Raw genomic sequence first — 14,745 nt, 5'->3', positions numbered from 1 at the left:
TTTAAAGTTCATTTTGTTATATATTTATTGAAACATGCAGAGAATTCTTAATGTACTTAAAGCAAATTAAAATCATGTCCCTGTAGTTTTGAATACATAGATAGTATGATGCATAGATAGAAATGGAATAGGGACAGCCGTGCTCATCTAAGTGTGATCCCCAAACATTGTAGAATTTAGTACCAACTATCTGACATGCCTAAACTTCATTTAGAAGCCATTAAGGGTTTAAATATCAACCAAAACAGATGGGACATCCAGCAGTGGTTCACTGTGTTATCTTTTTATAACAAGGCAGAGACTCTGAAGTTTGATATCAAAGTTAGCACTGCTCTTTTGGCGATGATAGTGGCAGATGTTTGATGCCTATAGATTTCAAATACTAGTTTGAACTTTCTCAAATTGCATCTGCTTCCATCAACAAACTTGTGATATGTTCTTTCTGCTGAATACCCAACTAATGCTTTAAAGATGATTAAAGCAAACTAAAATAATTGTTAATATTGTTGTATTATAGAACACTAACAATGGATTTTTTGGTTTTGTTTGCTAGAACACAATCTTAGCAAATTTCCTACATTTGGTGAGAAAGTCTAGAAGCATAATTCAAGTCTATTCAATTTTTGTGGTTGGGATTTGTCTGCATCCCAAGTATCCAAATGTACATAATGAGGTGTATAGGAGTACAAAAAATAATAATAAAAAATACAGAGTAAAATATGAGATCTGCATATAACACTAATAAGGAGTAAATGAACATACACTGGATTTGGAAGAAGCTCAATAAAAATTTAAATGGCTAACAGAATCAAACATGAAGTCAGATCCAGAGACCTGCAGGTGGAGTTTCCTTGTAAATCCAGGAGCTTCCAGCAATGCTCAGATGTTTCTCAATCCCCAACTTTCAAAGACACTCTGGAGTGACTTCTGATACAACATGAAAAGCTGCACAAGGGGAAATTGTGGCACGTGCAAGGCAAGGCTATTTAGAACCTAACCAACTTTCTGACCATACGTTAAAAGTTACTAAAACGTAGTGCAAATCTTAATCACCCATGAACTGCCAGGCTAATTTAAGCAGTAACTAAAATGTTATGGGAATATTTCAGTAAAATACTGATAAAAATACTGTTTACAGTTTAAGTTAAGACCACTCATTACTAATGTGAAACATTATGCAGGCTAAAAACTTAAGTGACTGCACAGCACTAACGATTCACCCGTTTTAAGGTAAGACTGGTCACTGTAAAGTGAAACATTAAGCTAACTGAAAACAAAAGTGATTGCACTACTCTGAAGCTTCGGCCGTTTTTATTCTAGCCTATAGGACATTGGTGTAGTAAGTGGTATATGGTTTCTGGTAGTTCTTTGTTATCATGGTGTGTCTGTTTCATCCACTGAAACAAAAGGAACAGTGCCATCTGCTGGTAATACAGCAATTAAATGCTTTTTATATGTAAAAGTACACATAGAAGTCACAATACTGATTGGTTCAAATATTGAATGTAAAAACCAAAAAAATCCAATCCAAACCACAACATACACAAAAGTGATCAAGCTTTAATATTCCCACTCCCATTGTTTCTATGCAATCTTCTTTTACTCCACCATTCGAAGTTAAGACAGACCCCATTTCATCCTCTGAAAATTAAAGTGGGCCAGAAAATAGCAAATTCCATTTTTCTTTTAACGAATTCAAACACTTTGTTAACAGATAGTTTAAAGTCAGCTTCTATTTACTGAATACTCTTCTCGGCATCATTCTATTCCCTTAGGTTTCCCAACTAGGAAATTACAATTAAGTTAATTTGACCATTTTGAGACACCAATATTTTACACATTTGAAAGAAGCGAAGCAACTGTGGGATTGTGCTGTTTTTTTATTGTTTTCCATGGAGAAATACATCATCTGTTTACAAAATAGCTCTTGAAAAATACAAGGAGTACAGATACTATAAAACAAAGCAACTCCAGTCATGAGACACCTACGTACATCATGCGAAAGCAACAGTCTGATCTCCAGGTTATGAAAACTAGAATTAAAAAGTCACTATACAGAAAAAGATTCCAAGTGCCCAGCTTGGCAAAACTTGGGTGCAGATACATGAAACGTTTAATAAAATGAAAAAAAAAATCCTGATGTGTAAACAAAACAAGACTAAATTTGTGCCTGGCAAGTTCGATCTAAACTCCATAGCTACACAAAATACACAGACAGCTTGTACACTTCAACTGTTAGTTAAACCTTTTGGATTGGGTGGCAGGGGAAAGGGGGACCAGGACAGGAGGATGTGGGGGGCATGTTGAAGAGGTGGAAGGCTGGGTCACAGGAGGCAGTACAGGGCGAGGGCGAGAATTTTGTATACTAGACAACGTAGACAAAATGGCAGAAAATAAGATCGTAGTTACTGCACAGCTGGGGAGGTAGGGAATAAGCGACAATCTTTTGACTTTGGAAAGTTAACTTATAGGGAAAGGGGGGAAGAGCAAGTAATTTTACTTTAACATGGAAATGCACATGTAGGAGCATCGAGCACAATGCAGGGAAGGAAGGTCATTAAACATGCTGATCAGAAAATATGGGAAGGGCAATTTAACCATCCCACTTAATTTAGACTGAATCAAAGTTACATATAGTGTGTTATCTCCATCTGATAATCGCTGGCATTCCTCACTTTCTGCTGCTTAGTCATGAGATATTTTCATTTGTTTTAAACAAAGTTGCTGCTAATAATTTTTATAGCTCTACAGAACAAAACAAAGACAACTGGGCAAAGAGAGCTTATCAGATCTTTTAAGTGCCTGCTAGAAATGTGATTTTAAAAAAAACGTTCAGAAAGTAAAACTTACTTTTAGATGAGCAATCTAAAAATAAAACTGTTAAAATCCTAGGGTAGGTAAGATCTGCCTTTGTATTTAAAATTTGAGATGCTTGTAATGCAGACAAGGACTTTTATGGAGTGTACAAAACTCTTATATTTAGTGATGAAAAGGCCTTCAAGACAGGGTTACGCTTCACAGGCACACTTTATTTACTCAGTTTCATTAATGGGGAGTGGGGGAGATGAGGGGTGGGCCATTTGGGCCTAAGGGCCACAGAGTTATGGAGTTTATGTTAACCATCGTGGCCCATTCAAAGAAAAAATACCAGCATTTGACTGACATTAGTCCTATTTTGCGCATACAAACTGAAGCACAAGTTAAATGCAAGAGCTTCTTTTTTTTCCCCTCCCAAGAAATACGGTGACAGGAACAGGAAGAGAATAAGGAGACGGCTTGATTAGCTCAAGGAAAAAAATATTTGCTTTTTGATAGCTGATTTGGATGCACCATAAAATAATCCCATAAATAAAAAATAGACCACTTCTTAATCATGCCCCATCAGATAACCGACACTTGTTTTCTCAAACTTACAACCTCAAGATCTGACATTTTGTTTTAAAGGTTTACTGCAGCTTAATGGTAACTGAGCTGGACACGGTGCATACTTTTACTTTCAGTATACAATATATCAGCCCATTCTCTAATTTGAAGGTCAAAGATATTGAAGGATCACTTCAATAAAAAATAAAATCTATCAAGCTGAAGCGCTAAAATTAGTCATATTCCAATAAAAAAGTACATAAAAGTGCATTTAAGGGATTCTTTTGCCAGTTTTTAGCTCTATTTTTTTCCTTCCAAACAATGTATATCAACATAAACCCAATCACTAAGTCAAATATGGCTAGAAATAGTATTCCCATTCCTTTTTAAAGGCAGTAATCCTTTGAAGTATTTAATGTAACTGTTGCTAACACATTAATAGTACTCCTGGCTTCACATATTAACCTGGACTTCCAGATCAAGTGATGATAGCCCAGCAAGGGAAGTGCACAAAATATACCTAAATCCATCTGTGTTCACATTCTTGTCTTGCACTTTCGGTTCTCCATTTCAGCATTAGAAGACAACAGGTTGAATTGGCAGATACTGTTTATGGACCCCTGAGGTTGGTTTTACCGATTCAATCTTAGTTTTATTGAATTTTTGATAACCGGAATAGGATTTGCAGGGAGAGCAGGGATATCTGAAAGGTCTGTACTGGGCACTTTCTGAGTGGGGAAAAAGGGAAAAAAAACACGTTGTTAGACCTATAATAATTTCTAAAAATAAAGGGAATTAGGAATATGTTAGCCAAGCCACATATGTTACACCACCCACTTATTTTAACTGGTTAAATCATACAATAAATTGTACTTCTTGATTTTAGAACGTTGCTAGTATGTAATTAACGTAAAGTAATATAAAATTTACAGATCAATGACTATCTCAATAAACTCATGCCCTCTCACCCTTGTTTTCACAGTCCATTTGGGTGTTCAGGGAATCCTGGCACAATGAACCACCAATCAGAAATGTAATCAATTATGCTAGGATGCCTACGAAGAATGTAGCATTGAAATGGCACGCTATGGAGAGTAAATGGATACCTTGCAGCTATGCTGTCCAAAACAAAGCAAAACACACAAAGCCACACAAAAAACACCAGCCACAAAACACCAGCCCACATCATGGCTGTGTGAGACAGGCATTCCCATCACCATAGTATCTCAAGTGCTCTATAAGCCCTGCAGTTATTAATGTCTTCTACAATTTACCACTAGATAATGTAAAAACAGATTCACTCTAGTACCTGAGGAGCTTGCAGAGATACTGTTGTCTGAAGAGTTTCTGGTTGAGAGCCCATATCTGTTTCTGTATCAAGTAGTTCCTGAAAAGGTGGAAACAAAAACAGTATGCCAGTACTTAACATAATGGATCTCTGCAATTCCATTTTGAGTTGCTTGGATGATCACCACTGTAATGTCAACAAGAACTGCACAGCTGTAAGCCAATATATGGGACTATTTTACCTGCAGCAGTAGGCTCAGAGCCTGTCCAAAAGAGGTCTTGCGGTCTCCAGTTTGAGAGAAACCGTTGTATGATGTGAAGGAACAGAACTGTCCTCTTGTGTTTTTTTGTGTGTTTTTTTAGTTTGGGTTTTGGTTATTATGGATTTAAAGTGTGTGTGTGTGTGTGTGTGTGTGTGTGTGTGTGTGTGAGAGAGAGAGAGAGAGAGAGAGAGAGAGAGAGAGAGAGAGAGAGAGAGAGAGAGAGAGAGAGAGAGTTTCAGCCAAAAGGCCAGAAGATTTATTAGATTATAGGAATCAGGCTGTCTGCTCAGGAAGCCAAAGGTTTGCAGGAGGGTCAACTGAAGGACACAGAGGAGATAGAGATTTAGGTTGCAAGGGAACAAGGAACTTCACTCATGAATGGTTGGCGCTGGGGAGGGAAAATTAAGTAATTTTAACAAATAAATGTCTAAGAAAAAGACAGAAAGGAAGATGTCCAGAGTCCTCAATGATAGATATTGGCCCCATTCAGACAACACGCTAAACCATTTTGTGGTTAAGCAGCATGTTTTAGCGTGTGTTGTCTCAACCAGGCCATAGTCAGAGCTGGTGAAGCTGGAGAACTGCTTGAGAGAATGCTGGACCTATAACAGTAAGATAGTACTTGGATAAGAGACACGGATAAAATAGGGACAAAGTCTAGTGAGGTTAAATGGTTGCATCTATTACCCCATTGCTCATGTGCTTGCGTGTGTATATCCATTCAGATTTCAAAACGTTTTCCTATTAACATTTCATCAATACACTTTTAAACATTATTTGCAACTTTGGGGTCTCTTTTGTTTTTGGTTACCCACCTCACATCTAATGGCCAACCCCCACATTACCTAAAATAGATAAGGCTGGTTTGGTGGGGGCAGCTGGTGGGTGGGGGAGTGGTCTGAGATTGCCACCTGGTGGCAGAGAAAAGGCCACAGGCAAGGAAAGGCAAAAAGGAGAGGGGGCAAACTATTTTGCCTCATTTTCCTCACAGAACCGGGCTTCAGTGGTCCTTGACACACTCCACCCTCAGTAAACTTCACTTACAATTCAGAGTATGATCACACCTACATTTTCAAAGGATTTTTTTCCCTGCGTTTACTTCAGGAGGAAAATACTTTATTTCTATGCTGCTCATTGTCATTTCAAAATGTGATAACACAACCATTCTGCTTGAAGGCTGCTTGGGAGTGGGGTGGGTGGGGGGAGGTGGGATGGGATGGGATGCAGGGGCTATTTCATATTTCCTTGCATTATATTTCAGTAAGTGCAGTCAGCATCTGCTAGATCTTCCAGAAATAGATGTTTTAAAAAAACTTCCTGGTTATTCGCAAAATGTGCATTGGTAGGTGCAATGTTCAGCTGTAAAATGTCAGTATGTGCAAACCTTCAGACTGATGCTCTGCATCAGACTGAAGAATCATGTATACGGCTTTGTTTTGTTGAAAAATTATTTCTAGTACGTATATAGTTTAAGGGAACTTCATACGATTTCCCTACCTTGAGATAATTTCTGTGTATGTGTGTTAAGTGTGGCAGCATTATAATCAATAAAAAGAATTTAAATATAACAGCAACAAGAATACTACAGCAGAAGCAGACTGCTACATTACCAGCAAGAACAGCAGGCTAAAAGCAATTCAGCAGATGTTTTAAAAGCCCTGGGAGAGTAAAGTAATATCTTAACCTGGTGTTGAAAAGAAGTGTAGGTGCTAGGTGAGCCTCCCCAGGGAGTGTATTTATCAAGTAGGGCACCACAGTGGAGAAGGCCTTCTGAGCAATTGCCACCTGGCCAGTATCAGCAGGCAGCAGCACTTGGAAAAGGACCTGACAAAGATCATAATGTACAGACACGGGCATATGGGAAATGCAGGTTGCTTACCTGTAACTGTAGTTCTTCGAGTGGTCATCTATGCATTCACACATATGGGCTTTGCGCCTGCGCAGAGACCAGACCGGAATCTCCAATAGCTTAGGGAAACGTTTTTGGGCGGGAACCCCTCCCCCGCGCTACCGCGCATGACCACGGGGTTCCCGCCCTTCCCTCAGTTTACAGGAGTCCGCATTGTGCCCCCATAAACATGAGTGTAATTCAATAAATAAGATAAAATATAATCCCTAGTCAATAATGTCATTATTAAATATCACACCACCAAGAGGGGATGGTGGGTGGGTTGTGTGAATGCATAGATGACCACTCGAAGAACTACAGTTACAGGTAAGCAACCTGCATTTCTTCATCGTGGTCTCTATGCATCACACATATGGGCGAGTAACAAGCTCACATACCTTTGGAGGTGGGTTGGTGTACTATTTCAACACTTCCGAGAGCACCGCCCTTCCAAACGAACAGTCATGTCTGGATCGAGTGTCCAAGCTATAATGCTTGACAAATGTAGAAGGGGTGGACCAAGTTGCAGCCTTACAAACGTCCTGAAGTGGAACACCCCTGCTGAAGGCCACCGACGTCGACATCGCTCTGGTTGAATGAGCTGTCACAGGTCGATGTATCTCTAGTTTAGAGATAGAGTAGGCAAGTTCAATTGTCTCTACTATCCAGCGTGACAATCGCTGGCATGACACCGGGAGTCCCTTATAAGGCTCACCATAACATACAAACAATTGTTTGGATTTTCTAAATCCTTCAGTTCTAGCTCTATAAAAAGAGAGAGCTCTTCTAACGTCCAACATGTGGAGAGCAGTGTCTGCAGGCGTTGTGGGGTTTGGAAAAAAGGCTGGCAAAATAATGTCCTGAGCCAAGTGAAAAGGCGTCACAACCTTTGGTAAAAAAGATGGGTCTGTACGCAACACAACCTTGTCATTGTGAAAAATTGTATAAGGAGCATCTATCCTTAGAGCTTTAAGCTCACCTGCACGCCTTGCTGAAGTTATGGCCACCAAGAACACAGTCTTGAGAGTTAAAAGTCTTAAGTTTGTTGTAGCCATAGGCTCGAAGGGTTTTCTTGTCAATGCATGGAGCACAACCGACAAGCTCCACGATGGTACGATATTTCTAGAGATTGGTATAGTGTTTCTCAAACCCCTTAAAAATTCCTTGGATGTCGGATGGGAGAAGGGGGAGAACCCTTCTACACCTTCATGAAAGGCAGTGATGGCAGCTAAATGAACCCTGATGGACGAAAGTCCTAAGCCTCCTTTGAACAGTGAGAGTAGGTATTCTAGAATCACAGAGACGGGACAAGTCTCAGCGATGTGATTCATTTGCAGTGCAAACTTAGAAAACCTCTGCCATTTAGCAGCATACGATTTCCTTGTCGAAGGTTTCCTCGACGCAGTCAAAATACTGTGTACCGTCAATTGTTCGATACCGGAGATTATGGTACTATTCTCCATGCCGTCATCTTGAGTGTCGAGAGGTCTGGGTGTCGAACTCTGCCTTGGTGTCGAGACAGAAGGTTCGGTATCGATGGTAGCTCGATGTAGTCCCTTCTCGACAGTCGAAGAACATGGGGGAACCATGGTTGTCGAGGCCACCACGGCGCGATCAGAATACAGTTTGTGCCGTCTGTTCTTATCTTGGCCACGACTTTTGTTAGGAGTGGGAAAGGTGGGAAGATGTATAATAGTCCCCCCGTCCAAGTTCTTGCGAAAGCGTCTCCTAGCGAGTTCCTTCCGCTTCCTGCTCTGCTGCAGAAGTTGGTACAGACTGCGTTTTCTGCAGTGGCAAAGACATCGACGGCCGGATCGCCCCAATACCGAAAGAGGTTGTTTCTTACTTCGGTATCGAGCTCCCATTCGTGGTTGACATGGAAGGACCTGCTTAGGGAGTCCGCTACGATGTTCTCCTTCCCCGCTACGTGGATCGCAGTCAGGTAAGTCTGTCTCTTTATGCACCAGTTCCAAATCCTGAGTGCAGAACGGGTTAAGGGGTATGACCTCGTTCCCCCTTGCCTGTTTATGTAGCAGACAACAGTGGTATTGTCTGTTGCAATCAGAACGTCCTTGCCCTCGATGATCTGGGCAAACGCTTTCAAAGCATTTTCCACAGCCAAGAGTTCCAGATGATTGATATGATCCCCTTTCTGCCGAGGGGACCATCGACCTTGGACGGTGAGCGAATTGCAGTGAGCTCCCCATCCATCGAGAGAAGCATCTGTCGTGATGGTAAGCGATGGTGCTCCTTGCTGAAAAGGAATCCCTTCCAGGAGGTTTTCCATCGAAAGCCACCATTTCAACGACGCCCGAACCTGACTCGGTATCGAAAGGTAAGTCCTGCGAGCGTTGCGTCGAAGATCGAAGGTCTTCAAGAACCACCCTTGAAGAATCCTCATTCGCAGTCTGGCGAATCTGATGACAGCGGTAGTCGCCGCCATCAAACCCAGCAACCGTTGGATTGTCCATGCCGAAGGTCTTGCTTGGGTTTCGACATCGAGAATTAGATCCCGAAGTGTCCTTGCCCTCGCTAACGGGAGGTAAGCTCTTCCATCTCGAGACGACAGAGTCACTCCTATGAAGTCTATCGTCCGCTGAGGAGTCAGTATAGATTTTTCCTGGTTGACCCACAGACCAAGGGATTCTAAAAGTTCTAGAGTCGTGGCTATATTCTCCTGGAGCGTGTGACTGTCCTCCGCTACCAGGAGCCAGTCGTCTATGTATGGATAAACATGTATTTCCTTTTTTCGCAGGTGGGCACACACAACAGCCATCACCTTCGTGAAGACCCTCGGCGCCGTCGCGAGGCCGAAAGGGAGGACGTTGAATTGGAACTGTTCGACGCCGATGGCGAACCGTAGGTAAGTTCGATGCGATTCCCTGATGGAGATGTAGAAATACGCATCCTTCAGGTCTACTACCGCGAACCAGACCCCTGTATGCAACAGTTGGAGGATTGAAGTAACTGTTGTCATACGAAACTTCTTTGGAGTGATGTATCTGTTCAGTTGTCTTAAGTCCATAATCGGACGAAGACCTCCATCTTTCTTCGGGACCGTGAAGTAACGGGAGAAAAATCCCTGGTTGAGTTCCTCCGCAGGTACGGGAGAGATGGCTCCCTTCGATAACAAGGTCTGTACCTCGAGCAGCAGAGGAGGGGATGGTGCTGTTATCTTCACTCCCGAAGAAAAAGGAAGGGCATCGAATTCGATGGCGTATCCCGTCTTGATGATAGCGAGCACCCAGGAGTCGGATGTTATGGACTCCCATTGATGGTACTTGGGTGCTAGACGGTTGGTAAATGGTAGTAGGCCTGGGACGGAGAAGTCAAAGCCGCTGTCTTTTAGAGAAATCAGGCTGGTGTCTGCTTTGCTGGTATCGGGCCTGATACGGCCTCTTTCTTTGAAGTTGTTGCTGCTTTGCAGGTTGTTTGTCGTATTGAGGGCGCTGCTGCATCTGTTGGTACGGTTGTCTAGTCCAGCGCCTTTGTTTAAATTGCGGTTGTGGTTGCGAGAAGCCCATCTTCTTGGCTGTTGTGCGAGCCTTATATATTGAATCTAAGGACTCGTCAGTTTTATTGTTAAATAGTCCTTCTCCATCAAATGGAAGACTTTCAATCCTAGTTTTTGTTTCGTTTGTCAGGTTGGCTGATCTTAACCAAGCATGACGACGTAGGGCTATGGAGCCCATCATTGATTTTGAATGTGAATCCGTCTGGTGTTTTGCTGAATTCAATTGGAGACGAGCTATTGATGTAGCTTCGGTCTGGAAAATCTTTGCCAACTCCTTTTTCTCTTCGGGTAGATGGTCGCAGAGGGAGTTTAACTTGTCTAATAAGAATATCTGGTATCTGGCCATCGTAGCCTCATACGCTGCAGTTCTTATCCCTAGAGAAGAAGACGCATAAACCCTTCTGCCTAAATAGTCCAATTTTCTGCCCTCTCTATCAGTAGGGGCTGAATGTACTCTTTGGGATCTTCCTTGGGCAGATTCAACAACGATTGAATTAGGTTTAGGGTGTTGGAATAGAAAGTCTGCATCAGATTCTTTAATTTTGTACATCGACTCAAGTCTTTTAGACGTTGGTTGAGTCGCACAAGGAGTTTTCCACGAGGATTGTGCTGTCCTCCGCAAGGTAGGAGGGAACGGGATAGCGATAGTAGAAGTAGCTTCCGTTTGCATAACATCATATATTGGGTCATCATCGACCTCTGTCGGTTGGTCGACATCGAGACCCAACGTTCGTGCCATCCGCCTTACATGGTCGGTAAAGTTTCCCATGTCCTCCGATGTGGAAACGGGCTCTTGTGTGTTTACAACGTCATCGGGGGAAGGCATAGATGGGGCTACCGACACCACAGAGTCTGAATCAGATCTATAGTCCTCATCAGGAGAGTCTTGTGGTTGCAGTGTTTGACGCACTGGCTGCAAGGTCTGGCTTTGGTGAGGTGAAGAGACCTGTGTTGTCAGCCTCGGTATAGAACGCTGTTCAGCAGGGTCGACTCTGCTGTGCTGACTGCGAGGAGTGTGAGATTGAAGAGCAGGAGGGATTTGAATGACCCTTGCATTTGGAGGAGGATGAGCATAATGATCGTAATGCCTCCGTTCTGCTGGGTAAAATTCCTGGGGACGATAGTATTCCCAATCATAAGAATAGTCTCTTTGAAAACCGGAGTACTGCGAAATGCGGTCAAAGTCAGGTCTAGGAGAATGCAATTGTCGATAAGAGGTAGACACAGCGAGACCAGTTGGTTCTTGTGGAGCAGTAGCGCACGGTACCGAAGGGTACGGTGCGGAGATAGCCGATGTGGAGTCACGAATTTCGCCCTCCGACATCGAACTCCTTGCAGTTGGTAACGGAGTCGGCATCGACGATTGCGTCGGTATCGAGGTCGCCGCTGGCAAACTAGGCTTAGCGGGCACCGTGGGTACGGTATCGACCCTAGGAGAGGAACGTTTATCAGCGTCCTTCCTCTTTTTCTTCTTCTTTTTTAAGTGTTCTGCCGACTTAGGGGTCCGGGCTTTCTTTGAAATCTTTCTTGCCGCAGACACCGCTAGAGATCGGCCTGGCGTCAGGGGTATGGCCCTGTTATCCGCCCTCATCTCCTCATCGATAACAATCGATTGAACTTCAGGGCTATGGGTCTCTTCCATTGCCCTTGAGGAGGATTTTTCCTTACGCTTTTGAGGCGTAGGCTCAGTAGCTCGTAGAGCTTTTTCCCAAAGTATAGACCGAAGTCTATCCGCTCTGTTCTTCCGCGTTTGTTTGGTGAACGCCATACAATGATGGCACTGCTGAACCTTGTGTCCCTCACCCAGGCAAAGCACACAGAGCGAGTGACCGTCCTTTGGTGGCAATTTAGAGCCACATTTTACGCACTTACGAAATGGGGCCCTAACGGCCATGCGCCTGAGGCGCCAACGCGATCGAAGGATCGCTAGAAAAAGAAAAGGAAAACAGAAGAATAACTGGGTTTTTTTTTTTTTTTTTTTTTTTTAGGCAAAGTAGGAAAAGAGAATTGAAGAAGGATACGTGGAAAGAAGAATACGAGGAGAATTTAGTGGTAAGTATTAGGTTTAAAGATAACTGGAGAGAATACGGTTTCTAGGTCTGTGCACAATGCGGACGACGAAGAACTGAGGGAAGGGCGGGAACCCCGTGGTCATGCGCGGTAGCGCGGGGGAGGGGTTCCCGCCCAAAAACGTTTCCCTAAGCTATTGGAGATTCCGGTCTGGTCTCTGCGCAGGCGCAAAGCCCATATGTGTGATGCATAGAGACCACGATGAAGAAAAGATGGTTCTTCAGGTACCCAAGGACCTCTTAAAAGGTATGGTTCTATGATTACAAGCTTTCCGCAAACAGAAGGAGCCCTCTCATTCACAGAAGGCAAGGTCTAGAGCCAAGCCAGGAAATGATCTTCTAAGGTCCTCCTCATGAAAGGAGGTATGCTAGGTAGCTGGGGGGGGGGGGGTGCATTTTGGGAAGTAGCATCCCAGCTGTGGAACGATCTCCCCAGAGTGGCTCATCTAGAGCCTTCTTTGTAGTCTTTCAACTCCAAGAGTATTCTTCTTTAAAAAAAAAACAACCCAGGACTTTTACAACATTTTGTTTCAATTTTAAATCTTTAAAATCTTTATAAGGTATTACTGTTGGCTGGAAGTTTGAGATTTTTGTTTTTACTTCCCAGTGTTTTTGTGTTCCATGATTATATATTCTTGGTTTTTTAAAGTGTTTTAATTGTTATTGCAAGCTGCCCAGAAAACTTGGTTACTGGGCAGCATATGAATACTGTAAATCACTGATGGACAACCAGTGGACTTCCAGATATTGTTGAACTCCAAACCCCATCAACCCCAGCCGGCAACATCAATGTTCAGGGATGATGAGATTTGAAAGTCCAACATCTGAAGGGCTACAGATTCATGCGAATAAATAAAAGGTAGTCTATCAATGGCTACTAGACAAGGTGGTCGTGGTGTTGTGCAAGCGGCCACTCCCGCCCATTCCATAGCGGCAGCCCCCTGCTTGCGCATTGGAGATTTAACACTTCCTGCAGGAAGCTCCGAAACAAATGGAAACACTTGCTTCTGAATCAGGTTGGCAGAGCTCTCTTATGTGAGCTCCGCTGACCTGCCCCGTTCCAGAAACAAGCATTTCTGCTCGTCTCTGGCTGCTTTTGGAAGCACTAAATTTCCATGGCACAAATCACGGGGTTTACTTGCAGAATGTGGAATTAGCAGAAGCAAAGCACCCCACTGGACACTGTCCCTTTAAGTTTCATGAGCTGTGGGGATCCCGAGCACTACAATTACACAATTTAAGGAATTTACCTTAGTTTCCATCTTATCATGATCGCTCATATCAAGACAACTAGCATCTTCATTCACTTCCTCCTGTCCCAAAACAGAACACAAATCACAATCAGACCTGACACCAAAATACAGGAATAAATCTATTGACTGGAATTCATCAGAAATAGTTCTACACATAGATCCATTAAGATCAACACCAGCATAAAGCACTCTGTCTTCTCCAGAGTTTGAACTGGAGACACTTAGATGCAGGTATTTAGTTTGATCCAAACAACTGCGAGAAGAAAAATAACTGCTAATAGTATTTCATACATGCTTCTACATGAGCTTGTACAAGAGTTTATAAATGGTTATAAAATGTCAATTTTATGGTGATTCTCATCCTTGGCATCTGATAGCCCTCTTGGCTTCAACCCTCCCACGAACATAAGCTACTGTCAGACACTGGTAATACCAAAAGCTTAGTTTCAAATATTGCTTCAATTTAACATTACTGTAGTGAGATCCTGGTGATCGAGCAAGAATTTACTGTATAGTTCAGTAATTGACACAATTCTATGAAAAAAGGTGCATTGGGGAATTTTTAGTGGTGTGTAATTATTTTTTTGTTCGTATTACAGTTGTCTAAAATTTTGTTTTGCTTGTTCACCATACTGGGTCTCCGTATAATGGAAAAATGTTAAGTAAATACAATTTCAGTTAGAAATGTTGAAGACTGGTTATGCTAGTGCTCTTTGAGCGTCTAATGAGTCTCTTAGAAACAGGTGATCAGGCTCCTGATAAAGCTATATTTAAGATATTTTGTCTTTGTTTGCATTTGGGACTAAGCAGCATTCAACCATTCAGGATCCTTACAGAACAATCCTATGTATGCCTACTAGGCTCAAAGGGGCTTACTCTCAAGTAAGCACACATAGGATTACAGCCTTAGCTTGGGAACAAAACAGCTCATAAATAGGAGAACAGAAGCCTTCAAAGACAGGCTCAGTGAATGTGCTTAATTCATGTGAGCGGGGCAGGGGAGGAGGGGGGCAATGGGCAGAGAAATGTCTCTGGAGGAAGTTGCTCAGAGACCATCGTAGAAAGATTTAGATTGTCTGCAGATGATATACATAACACAACCATGATT

At 42.7% G+C, this 14,745-nt stretch overlaps 1 protein-coding gene across 2 annotated transcripts in view; it reads right to left on the bottom strand.

The window, feature by feature from the left end:
* Positions 1 to 1,862: 1,862 nt before the first annotated feature.
* PAPOLA (poly(A) polymerase alpha) overlaps positions 1,863 to 14,745 on the bottom strand; it is a 61,689-nt gene continuing 48,806 nt past the window's right edge. For both annotated transcript variants that reach the window (XM_063118019.1, XM_063118020.1), the window contains exons 20-22: positions 13,635 to 13,697; positions 4,673 to 4,750; positions 1,863 to 4,091 (exon numbers count right to left, since the gene is read on the bottom strand). In XM_063118019.1, coding sequence (XP_062974089.1) covers positions 3,996 to 4,091; positions 4,673 to 4,750; positions 13,635 to 13,697 — 237 coding nt within the window. In that variant the 3' untranslated portion in view covers positions 1,863 to 3,995. The remainder of the gene's footprint in view (positions 4,092 to 4,672; positions 4,751 to 13,634; positions 13,698 to 14,745) is intronic.

This window comes from Elgaria multicarinata, chromosome 2, assembly GCF_023053635.1.
Source record: "Elgaria multicarinata webbii isolate HBS135686 ecotype San Diego chromosome 2, rElgMul1.1.pri, whole genome shotgun sequence".
In the NCBI taxonomy this organism is placed as follows: Eukaryota; Metazoa; Chordata; class Lepidosauria; order Squamata; family Anguidae; genus Elgaria; species Elgaria multicarinata.
This window is presented reverse-complemented; position numbering and strand designations above follow the sequence as displayed.